The sequence below is a fragment of the Zootoca vivipara genome, chromosome 1 (assembly GCF_963506605.1).
Source record: "Zootoca vivipara chromosome 1, rZooViv1.1, whole genome shotgun sequence".
Taxonomy (NCBI): Eukaryota; Metazoa; Chordata; class Lepidosauria; order Squamata; family Lacertidae; genus Zootoca; species Zootoca vivipara.
In genome coordinates this window covers 123,107,588-123,125,429 of record NC_083276.1, presented here as the reverse complement: position 1 = coordinate 123,125,429, position 17,842 = coordinate 123,107,588, and the positions used below count along the sequence as shown (strand labels likewise).

The 17,842-nt window shown below is 43.4% G+C and overlaps 1 protein-coding gene across 1 annotated transcript in view; it reads left to right on the top strand.

The window, feature by feature from the left end:
* The first annotated feature begins 1,643 nt into the window (after positions 1 to 1,643).
* Positions 1,644 to 17,842, top strand: part of PGAP1 (post-GPI attachment to proteins inositol deacylase 1) — a 55,181-nt gene continuing 38,982 nt past the window's right edge. Inside the window, exons 1-2 of the mRNA XM_060281504.1 lie at positions 1,644 to 1,854; positions 16,359 to 16,512. Of these exons, the coding sequence (XP_060137487.1) occupies positions 1,702 to 1,854; positions 16,359 to 16,512 (307 nt within the window). The 5' untranslated portion in view covers positions 1,644 to 1,701. The remainder of the gene's footprint in view (positions 1,855 to 16,358; positions 16,513 to 17,842) is intronic.

Genomic DNA, 17,842 nt, shown 5'->3' with positions numbered 1-17,842 from the left:
AATAACATGAGGGCTAATTTTGGGCTAGAATCATAGCTGCCAAGTTATCCCTTTTTTAAAGGGATTTTCCATTATGCTGAATAGGCTTCCTCGCGAGAAAAGGGAAAACTTGGCAGCTATGGCTAGAATACATCTCATCTCCTCTTTCCTAAGGTAGGGCATATCCTCTTGGCACTGGCAAGGGTCCAAAGCGCTGGTTCTCATCTCTATCAATAACTTCTGCCCTCTTTTCATCAGGTCAGAGCAAGGTCAGGCCTTGCTCCAAATGGTTTGCCATTTCCTCCAAGGAGCAAAAGGAAGCAAAGCAGAGAAGGAATGAAGGCTGGGTGACCCTAAGTGATCCTATTTCCCTCAGAGACATGTGAAGCCTCTTTATTTAAACCTCTCCAGGATTTATTTTAGGGGTACAAGGTTTATGTTGGGGGGGGGAGCAGAAAGTTATCTGCTATGCAAATAGTTAGTTGGGATTTTTATTTATTTACTTAACTGGGGGGCAGTTGTCCCTCTGCACCCCCGGTCCTCCCCATTTTTGTTTTCACAGAAGGTGCCATACATACATATAGGATCATCTGGGTTTGCCCGATCCCCCCACACTTTTAATGCTTGCTTCTTATTTTGGCGAGCTGTTCTTTGATTGAGTAGAATTGCACACTTGCATTCCCCCCCCCCCAGGTAAAACAACACCCAAAGCTTATGATGACATTATAATGAAGTGCTCCTGCGAGTGCCAGATTTACATATAAGCTAGCAAGCTATAGCTTAGGGCCCCACTCTCTTGGGGGACCCCAAAAAAATTAAAGGGGAAAAAATGGTGTACATTTCCAAAATATAAAAATAAAATTAAACCTACATACAGCAACAGTGTTTTGTGTTGTGTAGGCTCCTATGATGTAAGTAATGGGCCCTGCCAGCTAGCCTGCTCCCTTAAATATCACTAGTTTGCTATTATTATTTCATGTTGTAGCAAGTTTGTAGAGACTGGATTATGAGTCTTTGTAATTTGTGTTTCTAAAGGAACTTTTGTTATTGCCAAATGCCAATGTGTTTACATTATTAAGTTTGTTATGAATAAAAAATCATGTTAGAGCTTAATATTTCACTATTAATAAACTTCTTAATTGTATTTCAGTTCAACAGTTACTTTGATAAAATACATATTTTGTTATGTGCATATGGCTTTAGATACCTAGGTCCATAAATTACCATATATCCTATATCCAACACAAAAATCAGCGACAATTTGTTGTTGACATAGGACAGCTGGACATATAAAGGGCCCCATGACCTTCAGTAGCTGAGGGCCTCATCAAACCTAAATCCGGCCCTGCTTCCTATCCTGGCGGGATATATATAAGCGCGGCCCCTTTAAACGCCGACCCTGCCAAGAAGCTGTCATTCCACCCCCCTTCTCCGCTCCCACTGCCAGTATTGCCCGTCCTCCGGGAATCCCAACATGGCGCCTAAGCCGGAACCCGGCCCTCTGTCGACCTTCCAAACATGGCGACGGGCCCACCCCACCCGCCTTTCCCCACCCGCTTTCCCTTCACGCTTCGAAGCCCCACCCCTGGACCCGCCCCTCCGCCAAAAAAAGAGCTTTGCCCCGCCCCCACGCGGGGCGTCTGTGTGTAGCCCAGTGAGGCGAACCGGGGGGGAAGGAAGAAGAGGGAGACCCGGCGAGCGGAGACGCAGCGGGCGGCAGGCATGTGGCTGGAGGCGGGCAAGGTCCCTGGAGCCGCGGCGGTCTTTTACGGGGCTCTGGCGGCGCTCGTCCTGCTGGGCGTCCGGGACGTGCTCTTCCAGTACGAGGAGAACCGGTGCAGCATGACCTACATGTTCGAGTACCCCGAGTATTTGGTGAGGGGCCGGTCGCGGGGGGGGGGGAAGGGAGCGGCGGTGCCGGTTAGCGGGTTTTTTGGGGGGAGGGGTCGCTTTCTTCTCAGAAAGGGCGGCCGGTGCTTCTCTGGGAACAAGACCCTGGACGGTTTCAGGGCAGGGGGGGGGGAGGCAGGCAGGACCTCCGTTGACGCCTTTCACCGCCTTCTTCCATAATAATAATTAATAATAATAATGATGATTTTGTCATTTATACCCCGCCCGCCCATCTGGCTGGGTTTCCCCATCCACTCTGGGGCGGAGAACTGGGCAAGAGAAACGATCTGACTTTTTAGAAGGCAGCCCCCCTGTGTCGGGAGCTTTTTAATGTTTGATGTTTTACTATGTTCGCATATGTACTGTAAGCCAGCCCAGAGTGAGCTGAGTAGTAGTAGTAGTAGTAATAATACTGTAATAGTAATTTGTAAGCATGCACTAGCCTCTCTGTTCCTGTGAGAGAAGTACTAAGATGCCACTGTCTGTATACCAACCTTCCTGCATTTAGGGGGCACACTTTATTATTATGAGAAGCAGCAAGATGTCTCTGTCTGTACATCAACTTTTTTCCATTTTGTGGCGTGCCTTTCCTATTATTATTATTAATATTATTATTAGTAGTAGTAAGATGCCACTCTCTGTATACCAACCTTCCTGCATTTGGGGGGCACACCTTATTATTATGATTTTGAGAAGCACTACGGTGCCACTGTCTGTACAAAATTTCCCCCCCGTTTTTTGGCATGCCTTTCCTGTTGTTGTTGTTGTTGTTGTTGTTAGAAGCCCTAAGACTCCACTGTCTATACATCAACCTTTCCCCCCAATTTTTGGCGTACCTTTCGTATTACTATTCTTATAATTATTATGAGAAGTACTAAGATGCCACTGTCTTCTTGCATTTTTGTGCAAGGAACATGAATCTTAACATCCAGGGGAACTGTGAACAAGTGTGTGTGTGTGTGTGTGTTTGTGTCAATCTGAAGTTATTGTATGGTTTATCTCTGCAGATCATAGCATAAGTATAAAGATGGACCTAACGGAAATATGACAGGGTGCCCTTCTTGATGAGCTCTGGCGACCTTGCTACAAGTCTGGTTCCAGCCTCATGTCCTGAAAGGCATTCAGGCATACCCTGACTTCTTCACATCTTACATAAAGGTCAACACATGCAGATTTAGTTACCAAGTACAGTCTACAACAGGCATCCCCAAACTTCGGCCCTCCAGATGTTTTGGACTACAATTCCCATCATCCCTGACCACTGGTCCTGTTAGCTAGGGACCATGGAAGTTGTAGGCCAAAACATCTGGAGGGCCGCAGTTTGGGGATGTCTGGTCTACAAGATAATTTGAAGGCAGAGGGCAGGCAAAAGATAGCCAGTTCAAGTTACAGCCCACCAGGGTGATTTCCATTCAGTTCCATTATTCTTTCTAGTTGCGATTCCTGCATTGCATGGGGTTGGACTAGATGACCTTTGGGGTTCCTTCCAACTCTACAATTCTTTGATTCTTATCATGAGAAGTACTAAGGTGGTACTGGCTATGTATTAACCTTCTTGCATTTTTGTGGCACGCCTTTCTTTTTATTCCACACTTTGAATATATCCTCTCGTTGATTTGGTACGGTCTCAGTTGCCACAATCCCAGACACGACTGTTTAGAAGTGGGCTCCATTGATTTCAATGGGGACTTTCTCCCTAGGATGCATGTATTGGATCGCAGCCCGAAACACACATTCAGGTTGGAGTCCTAAAAATGCTTGTTAGTCTTGATTCCAGGGTGCTAAACCCACCAATATTTTCCTCTTCCTCTTCATAATCTTTTATTAAAGCTTTTTCATCATACAATAATATACTAAAAGAAACTAATCTAAAATAAAAACAAGAACCAAGAAAGAAAGAGGAAACAGAGCCCTCTCTCAAAGGTAGCTGTTAACCAATGTCACGTACAGAAAGTGATAGCTCCTCCCAACCTCTCACCCTGGGAGATCTTCACTTCCTTGTGTCTCACTCAGGATCTTTCCACCAACCATCCACCACATTCATGGGTGTGTCAGAGATTTTCTTCAAAGTGTTTCGATTTGCACTGCAAGGCTCCATCCCTGAAAGCTCTTGCTTGTAAGTTTCATTGAACTCAGTGGTACTTCAAAGTAAACATGGGGCCTTCTTATTTTGCACACAAGTGTGTGTCGATCTACTCTGTTTGGAGTGTAGTTTGGATGGGTTATTTTATTTTATTTTATTACCAAAATTCACCTTTGTAACCTGTTCCAAGGTTGTTAAATTCAACACATGGAGTTGTCTCCAACAAATTGCTTCTGTCTGTGAAAAGACAGCAGGCTCCATCTGCCACAGTTCCCAGACAACATGTCTCCAAGGTTTTATTGAACCCTGCCATCTCTCCAACCAGAAACTGAATGCTGCATTCACCACTTTGTAGCTTCCTTGATTATGAGGGTGCAAGGTTCTTAAAGGTATGAATGTTGCTAAAAGCATATTCTTTGCTCCCAGAGTGTACTCCAGCATTCTACTTCTGGTACAACAGGCTTTTCCGGTGTTGGCTCAAAACGACCACCTTTTTTCACACCCAGTTGCATCCTGAGATGGTTACTACTGATGGTTAGTGCTGCATGGCATTGCTATTTAACAACTACATGAAGCCACTTAGGGAATTTGAAGCACATTGTTGTCTGTATGCTAATGACACACAACTCTGCTTCTCTGCGATATCTGAATCTGGAGGTGCTGTACAGGTCCTGAACCAGGGTCTGGACCCATAATGGACTGAATGAGAGCCAACAAACTGGAACTGAATCATAGGGCCCTCCTGTGGGTGAGTGGATTCCAGGTTTGGGAAATTGGTCAGTTGCCTGTTCTGGTTGCACTTCCTCTGAAGTAACAGGTGCAAATTGCTTGAAGGGTGCTCCTTCAACCAGCATTGTCACTGTAGACTCAAGTTTCTTGGAGTGCCTTTTACCAGCTTTGGCTGATAGACCATTTTATGAGTGTTACATGACAGAGTACATACCTGGGTAAACTCTAGAGCTGATTACCTTATTTTTTGTTCCATAAAATGCACCTTTTTCCTCCTAAAAAGTAAGAGGAAATGTCTGTGCGTCTTATGGAGTGAATGCATGGTCCCTGGAGCTGAATTGCCCAGGGTCTAAAGGCAGATCGTGCTTTTTTAAAATAATAATAATAAAGAGTTAAAGGCTAACAAGAGGGAATGAGCGCGTTGAAAGGAACCCGCACAGCAGCTGATTGCAAGAGATCGGGGAGGGAGATAAGAGAGCTAGCTCCCTTCCCGGCCCCTTGCCTAGGCCTCAGTTGTTGTCTGCAGAGGGAGACATGTGACTGGCTGATTAGATTATCTGTCTGGAAACTGTAGAAATGGGTCCCCTTCCTAGAGAAGCTGCTGAACTGTGAGTTGAACCCCATAAAAACAGGATTTTTTTCCCTTTGCAAGGAAACTCAGCAACTTTGAGCTGATCCTAAAAATGGAGCTTTCCCCCTTTGCAAAAAAGATGTACAACTCTGAGCTGACACCCCAAAAGGGGGCTTTTCCCATTTGCAAAAAAAGCTGCACAACTTTGAGCTGATCCTTAAAAAAATGGAGCTTTCCCCCTTTGCAAAAGAAGCTTCCTCAAATATTCAATTGGGAGGGGGGAGGCACCTAGGCCTCTAGGAGTTGGCTGCTATGCCTAGGACAATTCAAGAAAGCAAAATATTTTTTTTTTGTTCTCGTCTAAAAAACTAGGTGCGTCCTATGGAGCGAAAAATACCGTATTATAATATGTGGGGCTGCACTTGAATTTAGTGCAGAAGATACAGCTCGTACAAATTGCTGCCGCCGCGTTTTTCTCTGCGGCAGCTTCTTGACAAAGCATGACACGTCTGTTGTGCCCCATGGCATTCTCTTTCATTTAGAATTGAAGCAGCCCCAATATGGTTAGGTTCCCAGTGTTTGTTGAAGACTTCTTTCAGGCGCCACACCCATCTAGTCTTGCTTCCTGTTCTCACAGCAGCCAAACGGATGCCTCTGGGAAGTCTGTAAGCAGAAGCTAAGTGTAACAGCGCTCTCTCTCCACTTGTGATTCTCAGCAACTTGGTATACAGAGTTATATTGCCTCTGGCAGTGAAGGTAGAACATAGATGCCAGACTGGTAACCGTTGTATAATGTAGAGTGGCCCATAAATTATGATACAAAGCCATGGTAAAATATTGTGCCAGTTTTCACACAGAGATAAACTACAGTTAATGGCTTTTCAGCTGTGTGCTAAGTGCCATTTCCTTGATTGCTTCTGCTTTGCTCTTTCCCCCTTTCTTTAGTGCAGGCAGGAGCTGTGAGCCATGAAGCCTCGACTTGCTGTTACGCGCAAACTGGGGTCGTGCTTTGTTTCTCCCTAGCAGACAATGGTTAGCAAGTGAGCAGCCTTCACGTTGACTTCCTCATTGCGTTTTGTTGGGGAGAAGCAAACTGTGATTCCGATTCAGATATCTTGTTGCTTGCTCCAGCAGAGGAGCAAATCACAAGCCATCAGGCATCCCAAGTTAGCGTGCTGTTCTGTCGCAAAAATCCTGGCTTACCGTTATGTGGAAACAAGACCATCATTCATTAATACAGTATCTAGATCAGCCCATCTCTCCCAGTCTCTCCCCCTTCTGTCTTCAGAAAATGGCTGTGGTGCTAGCAATCTGACCTGCTGTAGGTAAGATCACCATTTGTGGACCAAGATCTACCCAATGGAGACAAAATAAAAAAATTCCTTCAGTAGCACCTTAAAGACCAGACCCTTATGTATATTCAGAGGGTGGTGGGGGTGGGTGGGAATGGGTGATGGGCTGATGGGAGTGGTGAACCTGTTGATGGCTGTTAACGACTGCTGATGACTGCAATTGGTCCTGCGGGCAAAAAGCAAGGGCTGAGGCGCTAAAGAAAGCTTGATCATGCATAATGAGATAAGAATCCTATGTCTTTGTTCATCCCAGGTGAACATCCACTCCTATCAGCCCATCACCCATTCCCACCCACCCCCACCACCCTCTGTATATACATAAGGGTCTGGCTCTTCTGTTTCAAGTGTATCTGAAGAAGTGTGCATGCACACGAAAGCTCATACCAAAATAAAAACTTAGTTGGTCTTTAAGGTGCTACTGAAGGAATTTTTTTATTTTGCTTCGACTCAGACCAACACGGCTACCTACCCGTAACTAGAACCAATGGAGACAGTTGCTGTAAATGATAGTACTCCTGAACCTTGAAAAGAGAGAATTTTGCAGCTTGTTATTGCATAACATGGCAAGCACGAGAAAAGCTGAACCTGCCAACATTTTCTCCTCCACAGCAATCTTCTATTAATTGGGTCATATTAGGCACAAGAGGTCACCCATTAGGTTTCCATTCTGTCTGCTTACATACCTCTGTTTCAATAAGGATTCGGGGGCAGGGAACCAGCTTCAGCACAGAGTAGGGAGAAGCATGAGAATTTTAATAGGCTTGAGAAAGGACACCCACACAGTTTTCTGCACCTGACTTGGGTTGCAATTTGGGTGTTGAAATCTGTTTTATCCTCAGGATATTCAGTGCAATAATAGCTAGGTTTCATGTACAATGGGTGTGGGAGTGCCAACCATAAATTAAATACAGTATTTGCTGCATGTTTGAAATGGAGGGGAGCGGAGACTGGTTATCTGATGGTTTAAGCGTATTGTTCTTTATCTCTGCATTCCTAAAACCCTTCAAATAGTGGATGTACTGAAATAAAGTAAAAGATAACAGCTGTTTTAATATAGAAAAGGCTGATCCTTAACTTTCACATTGCTGTGATTTTAGTGAGCACAGTTGCTGGGTCGGAGGGAGAGAAATTGTTACAACTACTTTTAGGTGTGCAATATGATCACATCTTGTGCAGCGATTGCATGTATATGCAAAACCGTGTATACTCTAACCGCCCCCGCACAAGCATCCTTACCTTCTGGAGCTGGCACACCAAGTGGGCATTGCCTCCCAAAAGCTTACTGGGCAAGTCCTGCTCAGCACATGGGTGCTGGAATGCTATAGCAAGTTCTCAGCAATAACAGAAATAAGATATTGAGGTTAACAGAGTATCTGAGTCAAAAGCCCCTAAAACCTGAGAAGCTTAGGGTCTAACAAATAGTCTTGTACAGAAAAACCATCTTGCCCAGGGACTTTCCCAGACATCATAAGTAACATCCCTAATTTCTTTGACCTGTTTTGTGAGAATTTCATTTTGAGAAATCTAACAACTGATGGAGAACCAGCTGCAGGGGGGGAGAAAATTCAACGTCACAGCTCATAGGACCCTTAACTTTCTTTTATAATTTAGAATAATACTTTGGGAAATGTAAATTTATTACTTTCGATGTTGTCTATACCATATTATACCCACCAATAATCAAAGGAATAAATTTCTGACTTTGCTTTAAGCAATAAGACAAAATTTTACCCTGCCTCTGGCCACTCTCCCAATAGCTGTGGTGCAAAAATACCAGAGTAAATTCAGCTCTAGCAGAACGTAGATTATCCAATTCATATTTACTGTGTTGCAACCTTCAATGTAGACCCAAAGAATGGGGTGCTCCAAATTGTCTTAAAATATATTTCACGATTTTCTCCAAATTTTCTTCTTGCGAAATTCTAATTCATTTCTTATGAGAAGCTTACGCTATAAAACCTTACCTCAAATAATAGGCCTTACATTTTCCCCATTCAGTAGCCTGAAAAGTAGTCCCATCATTATTTTCAAAATACTCTTGGCATTCAACACTAATTTGTGTTTTAAAGCAACCATAATACAAAAGTAAAATTTTATCAGTTTGACATCCCGTAAAATATTGTAAAAAAGGATACGAAACCGAAAAACAATGCAACCTAAAACAATGTTGCTCTACTTATGTGGGTAAAAATGGCCAGAGAGCCAGAATTCATAAGATCTTTAACATTCTCAGTAATCGAAACAAAATAAAAAAAATCCTTCCAGCAGCACCTTAGAGACCACCTTAGTTGATCTCTAAGGTGCTGCTGGAAGGAATTTTTTTATTTTGTTTCGACTACGTCAGACCAACACGGCTACCTACCTGTAACTATTCTCAGTAATTTCAGCCTTACCATTTGCAGACCATCTACTTGGTTATGAATTTGTATGTGCTTAAACTTTGGATGGAATTTGAAGTCTCCTTTTTTAAAATAATAGACAAAATGGTAAAAACTGTTAGATAATCACTCAAATGCTTGTTATCTTCCTGTCTTTCTGTACCAAAAAACAAAGCTGAGCTGAATTTCAACCCATCACCACACTAGAATTTGAAAATTACCCTCCAAGAAGGATTTGGATTTGATATCCCGCTTTATCACTACCCGAAGGAGTCTCAAAGCGGCTAACAATCTCTTTCCGCTCCTCCCCCACAACAAACACCCTGTGAGGTGGGTGGGGCTGAGAGACTTCAGAAAAGTGCGACTAGCCCAAGGTCACCCAGCAGCTGCATGTGGAGGAGCGGAGACATGAACCTAGTTTCCCAGATTACAAGTCTACCGCTCTTAACCACTACACCACACTGGCTCTCCAATGCTTGCAGACACATTGTCTTCTACATAGCTATAACTGGGGAGAGTTGGAAGGGACCCTGTGGTCACCTACTCCAATCCTCTAAATACAGTGGTACCTCTAGTTACGAATTTAATGCGTTCCGAACACACATTTGTAAGTCGAAAAAAATTGTAAGTTGAATCCCATAGGAATGCATTGGGAGAAAAAATTCGTAAGTCGAAGCAACCCTATCCAAAAATTCGTAAGTAGAAAAAATCCTATCTAAACCGCATCCAAGATGGCGGATTGAGCTCCGTTCATAAGTAGAGTTATTTGTAAGTAGAGTTATTTGTAAGTAGAGGTAACACTGTACAGGGTTCATAGCAAGATTTGTACTTTTTTGGATAAAAGTACCAACTTTATATAGAAGCCTTTAACAAACCTTAAGATAAACAGATATCCATTCTTAAGATATCCATTCTTAAGGAAATCAGCCCTGAGTGCTCACTGGAAGGACAGATCGTGAAGCTGAGGCTCCAATACTTTGGCCACCTCATGAGAAGAGAAGAATCCTTGGAAAAGACCTTGATGTTGGGAAAGATGGAGGGCACTAGGAGAAGGGGACGACAGAGGACGAGATGGTTGGACAGTGTTCTTGAAGCTACGAACATGAGTTTGACCAAACTGCGGGAGGCAGTGGAAGACAGGAGTGCCTGGCGTGCTATGGTCCATGGGGTCACGAAGAGTCGGACACGACTAAACAACTAAACAACAACAAGATAAACAGTTTTACGAGGGAATTTACTTCCTTAAACTACAGAGTCTAAAGGTGCTTGTAACACACAAAATACCCAGGTTAGGCGAAGTTTCTAGAGAAGAGTTATTAAATCAAGATAAAGAGTGAACAATTTACTGAACTTGCATTTTAAGGGTAAAGGGTGAGTACCTTTCACACCAAATGGAGTTCCTAGCAAACACTGCCCCCCCTTTGTTCTGATGCAAATGAAATTAGACACTTCAGCTTTTGAGATATCAGTAGTATTCCCCTTTTGTAGCATTGTGTATGTTTGTACAGCCTAATCACCTGAATGGTTTTGTTTAATGAAGGTAAGCTCTCCAGCAATTAGCCTTTACAGTTATACCCTTGGCATGAGATAAGCTTTATAATTTCAAAGCACTACAAAACGGGGGGGGGGGGGGAGGTCCCAGGTTTAAGATTATGAGCAAAGTGTAACATTTATTTCATGCCACAAGATTAAAGGTAAAGGGGCCGACTCTGGGGTTGTGGCACTCATCTCGCTCTATAGGCCGAGGGAGCCGGCGTTTGTCCGCAGACAGCTTCCGGGTCATGTGGCCAGCATGACAAAGCTGCTTCTGGCAGCATCACCTGCGTCCGGAAGGGTAATTTCTAATAACACTCACACACCCCACTCAATCCTTCCGCTAGGCAAGCAAATCATTAACAGAGTTCAAGGTCACCTTCCAGCCAAGCTAAAGCAATCATGGAGGGTGTAAATACGTGTGTGTGTGTGTGTGTGTGTGTGACACTGGGGTGTGGCTCAGGAGAGATCCAGACCCTGAGGTTTCTCAACCCTGCTCTAGTGATACAACTGAGCACAATAAATGCAGCATACCAAATATAAGCAATAAAATCTTATGGAGAAAGCCATAATTTGGGGGAATCCAAGCCTGAAAGATGTAAAAGTAAAGCAACTAAATTCTGTTCACCAACTGCACAGGTAATGCTGTGCATTGGCCCACCTGGCTTGCCAAACCAGGTACTGCCGGGTCAGCTCTCAGGTTCTGTGCAGTTTACTGTACCGTACTTTCAATTCTGCACTGCAATCAGGAAAGCTGCTGCATGTTTTTGTTTCCCCCATAACAGTTTTACGTTGAAGCTGTTTTGTTATGCATCTCGTTTTTGGCCTCCTTTCATGATGCTTTTCGGGTAAAAGCCCAATCTGCTTGGCATTTGCACTACTCCTTCTTTATCTCTTAGCTTATTTTGCAAATAAAATATTTAGTATCAGATGTGGAAGTGGCAGACATGGAAACCAAATGGGACAATCTGAACCTTGCAGGGGCTTCTCTGTCTGAAAAAGCGCAGATGGGTAATGTCAGGGAGTTGTTGTGGCTACTCCCGAGTAAAGACCCTCCAGTCTGTTGTGTCCTTAAAGGTTTTATTGTGCATACTATTTACAGTGCAGAGATAGCAGAAAACATGACCTCCTAGTCACTCTCAAAACCCGGCAACGGCGCCCGTCTGCTTCGGGACCAGCATAATAACCTGGGCACCCCGAAACGCCGCCCCTTCGCCCTGCGTTTGGGGGCGCGCCTCACACTGGGTGCTGGAAGGAGCGGTGCCCCTTCCTCCCCTGGCCGGCTGGGGCAGTGCCTGGGCTCCAACGTCTCCCTGAGCCATCCCTCCTCCACTTGTTGGTCAGAGTGGTGCAGGGGCTCTGATGCCTCGCTGAGCCTTCCCTCCTCCATTCCGCTTCCCCCTGTCGCTGTGCAAAGTGCTGTGCTGGTCAGGATGATGGGGGGAGGCTCCCTGTAGGGAGTCCCCCTGACAGCTAAGCTTTTATATTTGAAAGCCAATAAATATAGCCGAAGTACCACAGGGTTTTCGCTTATTTTCTTTAGCTATCATTAAATTTATACCCCAGAATTTCAGGGCGCCTTCCAAAGGATAGAAACCAATACAAGCAATAAAAAAAGCAAAGAGATAAGAGGAAAAACAAAATCAGTCAGTCAAGGAGAGAATCACATTCCAATTAAAAATATTTAAGTAGTCAGGGAAAATAAGTTCTTTTCCAGGTCATGGAAAAATGTAAGGACATTCCAGAAGCAATGTGCCATTATATTTAAAAAGCCCTCTCTTTGGTCACTACCCACTGCACTTCAGAAGATGGGGGCACCCAGAATAAAGACTCAGATAATCACCTTTGTTTGAGGTGGACCTATAAAACACCTGGATTTTAGACATTGTAAGGCTTTAGCAGGTTTAAGAGGTTCTAGCTAGAATTCCTTAAAAAGGTAGCAACTACAGCTACAATCCTAACCCCACCTACTCTAGGAACAAATGCCACTTCTGAGAATATATGGTTAGGATTTCACTATAAGACAAGCACCTTTCATATCTGTCCCACCTGAGGCTAAAACGGACATGTACAGCGAACATGCACCAGTATAGTACATGAATTCCTTGTACAGTAAAGGAAGGAGACCTTATTTCCACTTCAAATCCTCTCAATGGATCTTAGCAGTTACTTAGATATTAGAGTAAGAACTGTGTTCTAAATACAGCAGTGTAACAGTTGCTGTTTGGTAATGTTTGCAGATGGCAAGTACATGTGTGCATATATACATATAACACATCCATATGTGCAAGTTCAAATCAGGAACAAAACAATAGCCTATGGATTAATCTTTCATTGGACAGTTACATTGGTATTCTAAACAGTTTGATTTCTATGATTTTTAGAGTAAACTTTTGCTACTTTATATGATATAAACTTATAAAGGATGCGGGTGGCGCTGTGGTCTAAACCACAGAGCCTAGGGCTTGCCGATCAGAAGGTCGGTGGTTCGAATCCCTGCGATGGGGTGAGCTCCCATTGCTTGGTCCCTGCTCCTGCCCACCTAGCAGTTCGAAAGCACATCAAAGTGCTTCCGGTGGGAAGGTAAACGGCGTTTCTGTGTGCTGCTGTGGTTTGCCAGAAGCAGCTTAGTCATGCTGGCCACATGACCTGGAAGCTGTACGCTGGCTCCCTCGGCCAGTAAAGCAAGATGAGCGCCGCTATCCCAGAGTCATTTGTGACTAGCCCTAACAGTCAGGGGTCCCTTTACCCCTATGGTTGAAATAAGAAGAAAAAGGAATCAATTAGGTTGGGGTTTGGTTATTTGTGTGCAGTCTACCTTTTCGATTTGTTAGAATCTTCATGTTTAACCAATGTGTTTTAAATGCAAGAGGTGCTGTCAGAATATCTTAAGCCATAGCATGTGTTATATGAGCTTGAACTCTTGGTTAAGAACTGTGGTTCAGCTAGTCCAGCATTCTTTGTGAGACACTCAGAAACTGGTCAGTGGCCAACCATTAGATTCTGCCTAATCTTCTGCCTACCTCTGGCTTAGATAACCTGTCGTGGCCTTGTAATTCTATCCTGAGTCTTAGGAGCCTAGCCAGATATACGTAACTCATTTCTTCTGGCTAAAACGCTTATGTTACTCTTAACTAGCTCTGTAGAACATCTCAGGAATCACATTGCTTTTTCCCATGCAAACGTGTCCAGAAACTTACTTTGGAGTTCCTTCCTGAGGTCTCCCTGCAGTGAGAATTACAGTTGGCAGCTACCTAAGAAGCCTTTCTCAGCAGTGACCCCTAAATTCTATAATAGCTTCCAATGAGAGGCACACCTGGCTGGCCCTGTTACTGCTTGCCTTTAGGTGAACAGCACAGGGCAATTTCAGTGAGCTTTCTGAGAATTTTGTCATTAACTTGGGTGACTGCTGTTGCTAACATTTCAGTCTTTTTAACCTTTGTTTTCTTTCCTATTTTACCACTTTGATTGGAAATCTCCTTGAATATTTTTGTAGAAAGGTAGGGTAGAAATGAGTATGTGCTTAAATTCTCTTTTCAGAAGCCATGAAAGTATAAGCAGGGGTGGTTTAGTTTGGAAAGGTTTCTCAGCCCTTTTGCACTAGGTGGCGCTGTGGGTTAAACCACAGAGTCTAGGGCTTGCTGATCAGAAGGTTGGCGGTTCGAATCCCTGCAACGGGGTGAGCTCCCGTTGCTCGGTCCCAGCTCCTGCCCACCTAGCAGTTCGAAAGCACATCAAAGTGCAAGTAGATAAATAGGGACCGCTCCGGCGGGAAGGTAAACGGCGTTTCCGTGCGCTGCTCTGGTTCACCAGAAGCGGCTTTGTCATGCTGGCCACATGACCTGGAAGCTGTACACCGGCTCCCTCTGCCAATAACGCGAGATGAGTGCCGCAACCCCAGAGTTGGTCACGGCTGGACCTAATGGTCAGGGGTCCCTTTACCCTTTACCTTTACAAAGGCAAAATGCCATATAGTGGTTCCCTGGCCAGGGGCAGAAATAAACCAGACTCTGTTTAAGCACATGTAAGAATGTGTGCAGCTAAACCAGGGGACACTAACTTGGCAAGCACCGAGGTGCCTGAGAAGGCTTTTGTTGGCATCCCTAGGCTCTTACTCTGAGCTTTCATTTTAAAAAAGTAAGTTTCTAGCCCTCCTAGAAAGCATGTTATGGAGCAAGATGTGCAGATACCTTTCTGTGTGATTACTGTGAAATGAGCAAGCCTGGCTGCTTCCCCCTGGCAGTATTTTTAAGCAATGAATGAAGTCAGGGCTGTGATCGGTAAGCTGTTCTGACACTAGGCAATAGAAGCCCCCTGTGTTCCGAAGAACTGCTTTTCTCATTCCCCTTTAATGTAGCTTTTCTGCTTTGAATTTCCTAGGCTGAAAATCAGCAGGTTAAGCCTTTTCTCATATGGGAATGCAATTCTGGGGAAAGTGTATCTAATTTTGTGTTGTGCCATGCCTCCCTTGGCACCCATTTTGTAACTGGTGCCTCCAGCACTCTCAAAATTCAAACTGCATTCACTCGTCCAAAAAGGTTTGCGGGCCCTGACCTAAATTGTTGAGAGGATTATTACTTTGCTTTTCACACACATATCGCCGTTACCCTTTTATAGTCTATAAAATTCAGGGTTTGGCGGTAACCTTCAGCATTTTTAGAGCAAATGTCTTTCAAGCTAGCTGCTATGTTATGATGTGCTTTTATTGCAAGAAGAAGCTGAAAGGCTGAATCCTGATTTGTTACAAGTGTTTGCATTCATCTGCAATTCATGTGTTGGCTGATATTTATCTAGCTGATGACGTATATGCAGTTGACTGGTGCCAAAACAGCAAATTTTAAATGAATTCAGTGTCACCTTCCCTGACATTTTATTCATTATGATGTAAGCCTATTAAGTTAGTCAGACATTCTCAAAGTCAACATTTTTTTGTATTCCTTCTGGCATGCAAAATGCTTTTGGATTTTTACTTCACTCATTGCTGCAACAACTTCTATGTAGGCCACCTGTATTTCTTATATACATACCCCCCCCCCTCTCTGTGTGTGTGCGTGTGTGCGCGCACACACACACACACACACACACACACACACAGACTGAGATATAAATAGAAGTGATTTGCTGGTCCAGGAGTCATGGGGTTGAAATGGGGCTTGTACCTAGATTTCCTACATAAGAGAACCAGAAAGTCATTTCTTTTCATCAAGATAGGTACTGCAATGAAACTGTTGGATAAACTGATGTTGGTGGAAAGACCTTTCCTGGCTTCTAATGTGTGTAGTTGAGCTGAAATGGGATGGAGGGGTTGAGAGCAAGATCATTTAGGGCAGAGGTGGCCAACTCCCAAGAGACTGCGATCTACTCACAGAGTTAAAACCTGGCAGTGGTCTACCCCCCCCTTTTTTTGAGTTCCGGTCAAAATTGTTGAGCTTTTTTTAGGAAGGGGGTTCAGGTCAAAGTTGTTGAGTTTTTCAGGGAGGAGGTAAAATGTTGAGCTTTTTTTAGGGGAGCCACAGTTCAGCTTCTTTGGGGGAAGCCAATGATCTACCAGGGATCTACCGCAGATGTCCAGTGATCTACCGGTAGATCACGATCTACCTGTTGGACATGCCTGATTTAGGGTGATGAAAAAGCATCTGCATCATTTCAAAACTCCCCAAGCTGACTCTGCTGAATACAAATACACCCCAGCTTGAAGTTGCCCAGCTACCTCCTTTTGTAGTTACCCATTTCTGTACTTAATATGTACATTTCAAATTTGAACAATTAATTATTACATAAAATATTATTTATGAATAATTGTATTTTAGAATTATAATTATATGCATAATTGTATTTTACAGAAAGTAAAGCTTCCTAGGAAAGTATCCAGGCGTTATCCAGCATATGAGCTTTATCTTTATGGGGAAGGAAGTTATGCAGAAGAAAATAGAAATCTGCTCTTAACTGGGATTCCAGTACTCTTCCTCCCTGGCAATGCTGGGAGTTACAAACAAGGTAAGCTATATCTGAAGCAATACTGATGTGTGTAGTACAATCTTTCATAAAGCAGGAAATGTATGAAGATCTGTAGAATGTTACCTTTTTTGAAACATAGGTATTTGTGGACGTATGTATTCTGAATACTTTGTATACATTTAATTGTCAGCAGGATTACCAACCTTCTTTGTTGATGTATTTGCATCATTTAATAGCCTAGGGTAAAATGTGACATCGTGTGAACAGTTAGAATACCCAAATTATGTAAAATCACATAAGATAAGCTAAAAACAATCAAAACTACAAATCAACAAAAAATATTGAGACTGAGCACTATATTTACACTATAGCTTGATTGGCATTTATTTTATTGCGCATCAAGTATGTAAAAGAGTTGTCAAGGAAAGTGGTGTCAAGGTTTTAGAGATTTATCTGGAAGCGATCCTTAGTCCTGGGCTTCTAAATAGATTGAGAGCTAGGCAAACCAGCTCTGTGCTACAGGCGTCAAAGAGGATTATTCAAACAATCACAGAAGATACCATATGGACATCTGGAAAATGAACAAATCCCATCTGAATCATGCTCCCAACAGCCATTTGGAGAAACAGAATGTGATGTCAACCTGCAAAAGATGGAATTTTCTCTGAGAACTGGGGAAATGTATTTTACAAGCATAATACTAAAATTAGTGGTACAGGCAACTCCTGTTTTAGGCATGACCAATGTGTACGCAATTGCACAAACACACGCAGTGCTGAACCCAGAAACATAATAAAGATGTCACTAAAAGGGGCAGGGCAGGGAGTTTGCAGGCTTTTTCAATGGGTTTCCGATTTCACGCAAGCACACAGTGACCCCGGAACGCAATCCCCACTTAAATGGGAGTTTTGTGTATTTGACTTATGTTTAGTTTATGTAAGTGGCTTGAATGAATGATTGAATGAATGAAATATTTGTTGCTAAAAGCTGTAATCCGCCACAATTGGTCACAATGCGTAGAATACAAATAATTGATTTAAAACTGAACAACAACAGCAACAAAGCAAACATACAAAAATGCAAAAATCACACCTGCATAAATTAAGCACTCCACATCTCACACTCCTCCTTATGATACTTGTCTTGTTGCCTAGCTCTCAACTTACTTGCAGCCAAGGCAAATTTTGCAACCAGTGCAGTAATAAATGTAAGTGGCTTGACCTTCCAGTGCCAGAGGGCCATGAGCAACTATGTTGATATGTACATAGCGATGTCTCAGAAGTGCCATATGAAACCAAGAGGCCATAGCAGTCAATTTGGAGGATGGGCAAATATAAACTTGGACCACGCTCTGACTGCATATCACCAA